Genomic DNA, 10374 nt, shown 5'->3' with positions numbered 1-10374 from the left:
CATCCGTAAAACACGGATCGTTGTATTTCGTTGTGTATTCCGTGTTTCTCGTCCGCATTCTGGTTTCACTTTTCCTGTTCTATTTACTTAGCCACTGTGCGTGAAAAAATAAAAAAAGACATCACACGGATGTCATCCACGTGCTGTCCGTTATTATCACTACAATGGGCAACATTGGCCGCAAAAATGAACCAGATTAGGCCATGCAGTGAGTTTCTCGTGACGGACACACGCTTCGTCAAAAACACAGGTGTGTGAATAGCCCCAGTGAATTTCATTGGTCAGTGCGCTGGCTATTACTTAAACAGACCGCACGCGGACGTGAAATACGCTCTCGTGAATAAGGCCTAAGAGCTTGTAACCAAAATGAGCTGCAACAGGGTCCATAGTAGATTTGCTGAATTTCAATCAATTTCCAGTGATGGGAGGAAATCTGTAGACACCTAGTGGATAAACTGCATACTACACCTAGACTGTGCAGATATGAAGTATTGGGACGCTTTGCACTTTATACTGGTACAGCTGTGTGAGTGTATGCCTACCCCTTGCCTTGACTGAGTAGAACCCCAGTACCCACCTAGGAGACGCAGCTAAAGTACGCAGTCACAGAACCGCCCCCATAAGATGGACCCATAGGGGCCCCCATATGAGATGCCACTAAGCTCCCCCCATAGATATCAGCCCCAGTAAAAACTTGCCCAACACCTTGGCTCCTATTCAGCAGGGAGTTACCAGCTGCTTGGTTGGACAACACTGGTTTATACCAACTCTACTGTATGACTAGACGCAGATTTCATACACAATTTTAATTATTGTCCATATTCTGTACATTTTTCATTCCCCAAACTGAAATGTGCAAAAAATCCATGAGCAGACCACCTTCTAACCAGTACAATAGGAGACTCCCCTTGTAGTGACTACTTTTTACTAGCCATTCTGCGCATACTGCCACGGTCGAATGATTAACATTATGACCAGTAGTCGCAAATAACTAATATAATCCATTCTGCACCAGTTGGGGGTGAGGGGAGGAATGTTCCGGGTGGTAATTAGTGTTGATCGGGTCCTGCCTAATCAGTGGCTGCCGTCGCTTCACTTGCTTTTCTTCATCTCAGAAGACCAAAAATCTGTGAAAGGTAAAACAGAGATCAGGAAAAGGAAGGGCGGCCGTGCCACATGCGAAACTTGAAAACATGCAATAGAAGATCAGTCTTAAAAGGGGCACTCAATATGAAAGTCTACCGCCCAGGAACCGGTATTCGGAAGGAGCGCTATCTCTGTGCGTGGAGGAAGTCATTCCCTATACGGATTCCCAGGCGGGCTATGACAACCGCCGCAGGAGCCGCCCACCTGTAGACACCCATGGATCCCTTAAATGGATGGGACCATGTGGGTGAGACTTTGGGTGGATAAGGGGCACCTCCACCTTGGGCAACAGCTGGACTTCCAGTAAGGCCTTTCGCTTGAGTCAATGGTTATATTAAGTGGCTGTTGGGCCCCGTGCCCGCGACCGTATTTTTCATCAGTAATTACGGACCCATTCATTTCTATTGGCCACGGACACCATTCAGTATTTTTACGGATGGGTGTCTGTGCGGAAAAAAAAATGATAGAACCTGTCCTATTCTTGTCCGTAATTACGGCACGGACTCTCCCATAGAAGCCTGTGGGCGCTTCCGTAAATACGGACAGCTAGGGATGTGCATTGGTAAACGGTCCGTATTTCTGGAAGCGTTGCTATGCAACATGCTGGTGACATCATTTGCAGCCTCCCTCTTTTTTTTACGGATCCGGGTTCAAATACGGACCGTATTTACGGATAGATGAAAATACGGTCTTGTGCATGGGGCCTTAGACTCCATGAACACAACCGTGCCTGTAATTATGACCCGTAATTACGGCACGGACGGCCGCAGACTGCCGGCCGTATTTACGGGCCGTGCTCCCATTATAAAGTATGTCCTATTTTTTTCGGTAGGTTTCTACGGCACGGACACCTTCCCGTAAATATAAGGGAAGGTGTTCATCAGCCATAGAAATGAATGGGTCCGTAATTACAGGTGATTTTACGGTGGTGTGCGTGGGGCCTTAGATAACACAATCAGACTCTTAGGTCTAGGGGACAGGCAGTGCCAGGCTCCCATATATTAGCTATAAGGCCTCAGTCTGTCCATTTGCCACTCTTACTGCATTTCCAAGAATAACGTCACCTATAGGTGAGGAGAAGGAGGGGTACCCAGCACTGTTGCCATATGATTGGGAGAGGTCATCCAGGAACCACCATCCATAACCAGGATTGTGCCAGTCACGTAGGATGCCAGAGGGCTAGCCAAGAAGAGGGCTCCATGTGCAATCTCAGTCTTATTTCCCGCTCGTTGTAAGGGGATAGTACTCCACATTCCCATTGCCTCTGCAGCAGCTCCACCTAAAATACAAGGTAAAGGTTTAGACAGGCCTAATGCCAAGTTTAGGACCAGGTTTAGACTGGCAGATGCAGGAGAGTGTATATAGGATTTCTCTGAAGCCAATGCAGGGTCTCTATGGGCAGTTGCTCTACATAGTCATTTACCCAGTCTACGTAGCCCTTCTGTGCCAGCTATGGGCCCAGGTGCCAAGCAGTTCACTCGCACTTTGCTTGGACCCCACTCCACTGCCAGGTGCTTGGTCATGGCGTCTGTGGGGAAAAAAAAGACCAAAATGGGACAGGTAAGAGCCAGCTATAATGCGGTGGCTACATGGGTGACTTCAACGTATGTTAACCATATAAATGCTGCATTAAAATTCAATCCTGTTGAATTACGCGACAACAGTGTCTGGAAAACATTTTATTAAAAGGTCCTGACCTATAGCGGCCTTGGCGCTGCCTGCGTGCATTTGCAGGACGCTTCCCTTGTAGCTCAGTGTTGCTGTGATGTTTACAATGATGCCACCATGATCCTGTAAAATACAAAAAAAACAACACATTTTATATATAACTTTGTAACATACATGTAAACAAATGTTTGCTCAGATGGATGTTGAATACATATCTATTGTTCCCTGTTATCAGCCATTTCAGAATGTTGTGTGTATATACATCTCCCCTCTGCTATCCTCAGTGGTGTCACCCTGCCTATCTAGTCTCCAGCAGTATAGTAGACGTGTCATTCAGTCATTAGGACTCCACTTTAATCTTGAAGGGGGTTATCTTATTGTCCCACACCGCCGCTTCCACATCTCTTATTGGACATCAGGACCAGCAATCTCTGTCTCAGGATCGGTGGGGTCCCAGTGGTTGGCCCCTTAATGATTCTGATGACAGATTACCCTTGAAGACACTTGAACTGGGAACTATTTGATTAATAATGGTGCAACAGCGACCCCTTGTGGTTATCGAGTGTAAATACAATTACTAAAAACTAATGAAGGGCGCTCATTTTCACGGTTGGTAAACCAGCCCACACTCGTTAACCTCTTTTATCCTGAATGTAATGCATGAGAAAATTTGTTCTGTGGTTTGCAATGCACCAAGGAGACTTGGTTACCAGGTATATAATCCCTATGTATAGAGCCCGTACAAAATCTACTCTTCTGTAATGCCAGGGAATATTGTACTTAAAGGGACACTTATGTTATGCCTGGCGCAGGACCTGAGAGGACGAGGAACACTTGTGTTATGCCTGGTGCAGGACCTGAGAGGGCGAGGAACACTTGTGTTATGCCTGGCGCAGGACCTGAGAGGGCGAGGAACACTTGTGTTATGCCTGGTGCAAGACCTGAGAGGGCGAGGAACACTTGTGTTATGCCTGGTGCAGGACCTGACAGGGCGGGCATGACACAAGTATTCAAAGAAAACCAAAGAGAGAATCCCAGTGTCATGCACCGCCCCCTCAGGTATAATCAGTTTTCCCAGACTGTTCCTGTAAAGCACACAGGCATAGGATTGTCCTGTAGATGGCGCTGTGTGCCTGCTCTGTCATGATTCCTTTACCTACCCGGAAGTAGCGTTCAAACAGGATTTTGCTGGCGTTGAAAGTGCCCATTGTGTCTATGTCTAGGACGGACTTAAAGGCGTTAAAAGACAAGTTGCTGGCGGGGCAGAGGAAATTCCCAGCCGCATCTGCAGGGGAAGACAAATGGGAAGGAGAAGCAAACAATTGTAGATAGTTAGGCTGGGTTCACACGACCTATTTTCAGACGTAAACGAGGTGTATTATGCCTCGTTTTACGTCTGAAAATAGGGCTACAATACGTCGGCAAACATCTGCCCATTCATTTGTACTGTGCCGACAACCTGTAATTTACGCGTCGTCGTTTGACAGCTGTCAAACGACGACGCGTAAATGGACTGCCTCGGCAAAGAAGTGCAGGACACTTATATACATTATATGCGGGACACTTCTATACATTATATGCGGGACACTTCTATACATTATATGCGGGACACTTCTATACATTATGTGCGGGACACTTCTATACATTATGTGCGGGACACTTCTATACATTATATGCGGGACACTTCTATACATTATGTGCGGGACACTTCTATACATTATATGCGGGACACTTATATACATTATATGCGGGACACTTATATACATTATATGCGGGACACTTCTATACATTATATGCAGGACACTTATATACATTATATGCGGGACACTTATATACATTATATGCGGGACACTTCTATACATTATATGCGGGACACTTCTATACATTATATGCGGGACACTTCTATACATTATGTGCGGGACACTTATATACATTATGTGCGGGACACTTCTATACATTATATGCGGGACACTTATATACATTATATGCGGGACACTTATATACATTATATGCGGGACACTTATATACATTATATGCGGGACACTTATATACATTATATGCGGGACACTTATATACATTATATGCGGGACACTTATATACATTATATGCGGGACACTTATATACATTATATGCGGGACACTTATATACATTATATGCGGGACACTTATATACATTATATGCGGGACACTTATATACATTATATGCGGGACACTTATATACATTATATGCGGGACACTTATATACATTACATGCGGGACACTTATATACATTATATGCGGGACACTTATATACATTATATGCGGGACACTTATATACATTATATGCGGGACACTTCTATACATTATATGCGGGACACTTCTATACATTATATGCGGGACACTTCTATACATTATATGCGGGACACTTCTATACATTATATGCGGGACACTTATATACATTATATGCGGGACACTTCTATACATTATGTGCGGGACACTTATATACATTATGTGTGGGACACTTATATACATTATATGCGGGGCACTTATATACATTATATGCGGGACACTTATATACATTATATGCGGGACACTTATATACATTATATGCGGGACACTTCTATACATTATATGCGGGACACTTCTATACATTACATGCGGGACACTTCTATACATTACATGCGGGACACTTATATACATTACATGCGGGACACTTATATACATTACATGCGGGACACTTATGTACATTACATGCGGGACACTTATGTACATTACATGCGGGACACTTATATACATTACATGCGGGACACTTATATACATTATATGCGGGACACTTATATACATTATATGCGGGACACTTATATACATTATATGCGGGACACTTATATACATTATATGCGGGACACTTATATACATTATATGCGGGACACTTCTATACATTATATGCGGGACACTTCTATACATTATATGCGGGACACTTCTATACATTATATGCGGGACACTTCTATACATTATATGCGGGACACTTATATACATTATATGCGGGACACTTATATACATTATATGCGGGACACTTATATACATTATATGCGGGACACTTATATACATTATATGCGGGACACTTATATACATTATATGCGGGACACTTATATACATTATATGCGGGACACTTATATACATTATATGCGGGACACTTATATACATTATATGCAGGACACTTATATACATTATATGCGGGACACTTATATACATTATATGCGGGACACTTATATACATTATATGCGGGACACTTATATACATTATATGCGGGACACTTATATACATTATATGCGGGACACTTATATACATTATATGCGGGACACTTATATACATTATATGCGGGACACTTATATACATTATATGCGGGACACTTATATACATTATATGCGGGACACTTATATACATTATATGCGGGACACTTATATACATTATATGCGGGACACTTATATACATTATATGCGGGACACTTATATACATTATATGCGGGACACTTATATACATTATATGCGGGACACTTATATACATTATATGCGGGACACTTATATACATTATATGCGGGACACTTATATACATTATATGCGGGACACTTATATACATTATATGCGGGACACTTATATACATTATATGCGGGACACTTATATACATTATATGCGGGACACTTATATACATTATATGCGGGACACTTATATACATTATATGCAAGACACTTATATACATTATATGCGGGACACTTATATACATTATATGCGGGACACTTATATACATTATATGCGGGACACTTATATACATTATATGCGGGACACTTATATACATTATATGCGGGACACTTATATACATTATATGCGGGACACTTCTATACATTATATGCAGGACACTTATATACATTATATGCAGGACACTTATATACATTATATGCAGGACACTTCTATACATTATATGCAGGACACTTATATACATTATATGCGGGACACTTATATACATTATATGCAGGACACTTCTATACATTATATGCAGGACACTTATATACATTATATGCAGGACACTTATATACATTATATGCGGGACACTTATATACATTATATGCGGGACACTTATATACATTATATGCGGGACACTTATATACATTATATGCGGGACACTTCTATACATTATATGCGGGACACTTATATACATTATATGCAGGGCACTTCTTTCAGATGTAATTTGAGCCGTTCTTCATTGAACTCAATGAAGCACAGCTCAAAATTTACGGCTGTCAGAGAAGCCTCGCAAAATGCGAGGAGGAGCATTTACGGCTGAAACGAGGTAGCTGTTTTCTCTTGAAAACAGTCTGTCTTTTCAGACGTAAAAGCCTCTCATCGTGTGCACATACCCTAAAGGTGATTTACACAGGCAGCAAGTGCCGATCGACAATAAAGCTCTGTTCACACGCTTAACAAAAAACAGCTGTAAATACGGAGCTGGTTTCAAGGGAAAACAGCCTCTGATTTTCAGCTGTTTTTTAAGCATGTTGCGTTTTTTGCGGTGATTTGTATGGCTGTTTTTGGAGCTGTTTTTCTATTGAGTCAATGAAAAATGGCTCAAGAAGTGACATGCACTTCTTTTTACGAGGCAATTTTTTACGCGTCCGTCTGTGAAAACGGCCGCGTAAAAAAACGCCTGGTGGGAACGGAATGCCTTTTTCCCCATTGAAATCACAGGATAGGGGATACATGTGTGATTGCTGGGGGACCGACCACCTCAGCGATGAGGTGAATGGGGGACCTGAAAGTCCCGAGAAGTGCTCCATGAGAATGCATGCTCCATCATTCATTTCTATCGTGCTGCCGAAGACAGCGGTCCCGGAAGTCCCATACAAATAAATTGCGCGCTGGCCGAGTTTGCGCACCAGCGCTCCATTCTTTTGGAGCACTTTGGGGGACTTTTGGTCCCCCATTCTCATCAATGGGGGGTCCCAGCAGTCGGACCCCCAGTGATCACACATGTATCCTCTATCTTGGGGATACATGTGTTGTGCAGGAAAGGGCCGCATTAACCACTGGTGGGGGAGACCTACTGTTCACAAGGATATCTATTCTGGAGAAGGTCCTCAGAGCTTCCTCCACGGCATCAGTAAGAGTCTGAGGCTGCCGCACATCTGCGGACATGGCAAGACAGTGTCGTCCGGTCGCTGCCCGTAACTTCCCAGCTGCCTGGGAATAAAACGTCAGGTATTTTTAACATCATTCTGAATCCATCTATGGAGTATAATATGGGGGGGGGGGTGATATTGTGAAAAGGGGGCGCTGATCACAAATTGTTAAACACACCCCAAAAAAATCCTAACAAATGGCGCTACCTCATTCACCCTCTGTAGGTTCCTGCTGACAATGACGGTGTCGCAGCCATGCCTGGGGAGAAGACATGAATGTCACGTAGGGACTGGGGTACAAGCAATACGGGGGAGGGGGTTATAGGCGGACGGACAGATACAAATAACAGAACTTTATACCTCATGAATATTTCAGCAATGCGGAATCCAATTCCAGAGCCCCCGCCGGTGATAAAAGCCACTCTGCCCCTATCATGGACGAAGAAAAAAACATTACTACGCTGACATCAGAAACGTGCGATAGGGAAGTTTTTTCAAGGCGAAAATCCTAGTGCAGGGGGCAGCAACCTTCGGCACTCCAGCTGTTGTGAAACTACAACTCCCAGCATGCCCTGCCAGCCGAAGGTTGCACAACCTGTGCACTATACCAAATGTCGCTGTGTAGACCCAGCCTAGAACCGGAGGGATTATTATCGGGACCTTCCCGCGGCCATAGGAAGCCGTTCAGATAATAATAGAACAGGTAATTGCTATTTAAGCAATTGTCTGATCTATACTGCAAACTGTAATGTCACACGGAGCTAGTCAGAACTATATGGTAGGCGCATAGTATATATAAGACCTTACTGGAGAAGAGTCGGGCTGTAGAGGTAGTCGTATGTCAGGAGACAGTCATCACTCTCAACATCCTCGGGAGGCTGATCTGGAGTCGGAAGATTAGACATTGTGCGTTTTCCAAAAGAGTAAATATCTGAAAATGACAAATCTGGACAGGTCAGTGCTGAACCCATAACACCGGTGGGGGGCAGGTTGTCCCGTTTACCGCCAGCGTAAAATAGGTCTCCAACAATTATAGGGGTGTACCGTACAATTAGGATTGGTGGGGATCACATGACTTATTGGCGCACTTTTGAATGACCTCAAGACATGCAATTTTTTTCCCTAGAGACTATACAATTCTGCAGCGGAGGGGTCACATTGTCAACTGCAACTTTGGGTCATCTGTATAAAGATACACGTATGTGATGGGTGTGGGGCATAAGTGGACTCTTAGGCATTAAATCTGGCATAAGGTCCGTAGTAAAATGGACTGTAAAATAAAGTCAGCTTTATGAATACAATGCGTATACAGTAGATCTGCTCGCTGGCGCCCCCTCACTGCTGCAAATGAAAGAAAAAAAACAGATATGAATTTTCAACGGGAAGTCCAGTAAAAATGGTCTTGGGACAGGTGAGATTACATTGGTGAGGTCTGTGATCTTGGACTATCACTGAGTTCCAGAATGACAGGTCTCCATAGAGAAACTATTGTAGAATATAAAAAAATATATAGTGTCAGATCTCTAGTAACAGAAATCACTGAGTAGTGCCGGGGGTTACAGCTCTCTATACGTCATTTCTTCAGAATATTATTTTGACTTGTTTTCCCCTTTAAGTACGTGCGTTATAAGACTGCATTATACGTCCTACACATTAGCCGCATAGCAATAAAGCAATTTCCATGTATACGATAACGCATGAATTCAGTATATACGTAGCTAATGCAGTATCGCTCGGAATGTCTATCCCCGCGGAGCCCCCAGACCACATACTCACACTTCCTGCAGCACTAGACGGACTTTGTATTAGCCACCTCGCTGCGTCTTTAACCCGACCGCTGAGAATCCTGGGAAATGTAGTTTTCAAGCCGAATGCCCTCTGCGCAGACTCTGCTGACGGTAACGCAAGTACTGCGCCTGCGCAGACTCCTGTCTAGGCGCTTGATGTTTGAGTCGGGTTTCCTAGGAAACTAAGCCCAGGAGGCTGAGAGCTTTCTAGAAGTTGTGTCTATTATAATGTATTATAATAAATAATAAACTTGTGGAATGATCTATCTATCTATCTATCTATCTATCTATCTATCTATCTATCTATCCCATATCTATCTAATCTATCTATCTATCTCTCTCTCTCTATCTATCTATCTATCTCATATCTATCTATCTATCTATCTATCTATCTATCTATCTATCTATCTATCTATCTATCTATCTATCTATCTATCTATCTATCTATCTATCTATCTATCTCATATCTATCTCATATCTATCTATCTATCTCATATCTATCTCATATCTATCTATCTATCTCATATCTATCTATCTATCTCATATCTATCTCATATCTATCTATCTATCTCATATCTATCTCATATCTATCTATCTATCTCATATCTATCTCATATCTATCTAT

General features: G+C 42.9%; 1 protein-coding gene across 3 annotated transcripts; it reads right to left on the bottom strand.

The window, feature by feature from the left end:
- Positions 1 to 791: 791 nt before the first annotated feature.
- On the bottom strand, positions 792 to 9837 carry DECR2 (2,4-dienoyl-CoA reductase 2). Of its 3 annotated transcripts, none has more exons than XM_075830483.1 (10): positions 9739 to 9837; positions 8770 to 8893; positions 8323 to 8391; positions 8170 to 8221; positions 7888 to 8023; positions 3975 to 4099; positions 2844 to 2937; positions 2570 to 2674; positions 2211 to 2425; positions 792 to 1127 (listed from the first exon to the last, which is right to left on the bottom strand). In XM_075830483.1, the coding sequence occupies exons 2-9, from the start codon at positions 8865 to 8867 to the stop codon at positions 2211 to 2213; spliced, it is 894 nt and encodes a 297-aa protein (XP_075686598.1). In that variant the 5' UTR covers positions 8868 to 8893; positions 9739 to 9837; the 3' UTR covers positions 792 to 1127. The 3 variants fall into 3 exon arrangements, with proteins under 3 accessions (XP_075686598.1, XP_075686595.1, XP_075686596.1); XM_075830480.1 differs by having other exon boundaries at positions 2237 to 2425; XM_075830481.1 differs by lacking the exon at positions 9739 to 9837 and adding an exon at positions 9677 to 9695 and having other exon boundaries at positions 2237 to 2425.
- Between the last annotated feature and the right edge of the window lie 537 nt (positions 9838 to 10374).

This window comes from Rhinoderma darwinii, chromosome 6, assembly GCF_050947455.1.
Source record: "Rhinoderma darwinii isolate aRhiDar2 chromosome 6, aRhiDar2.hap1, whole genome shotgun sequence".
NCBI lineage: Eukaryota > Metazoa > Chordata > Amphibia > Anura > Rhinodermatidae > Rhinoderma > Rhinoderma darwinii.
The sequence above is the reverse complement of the archived record's forward strand: the minus strand, read 5'-3'. Positions and strand labels throughout refer to the sequence as shown.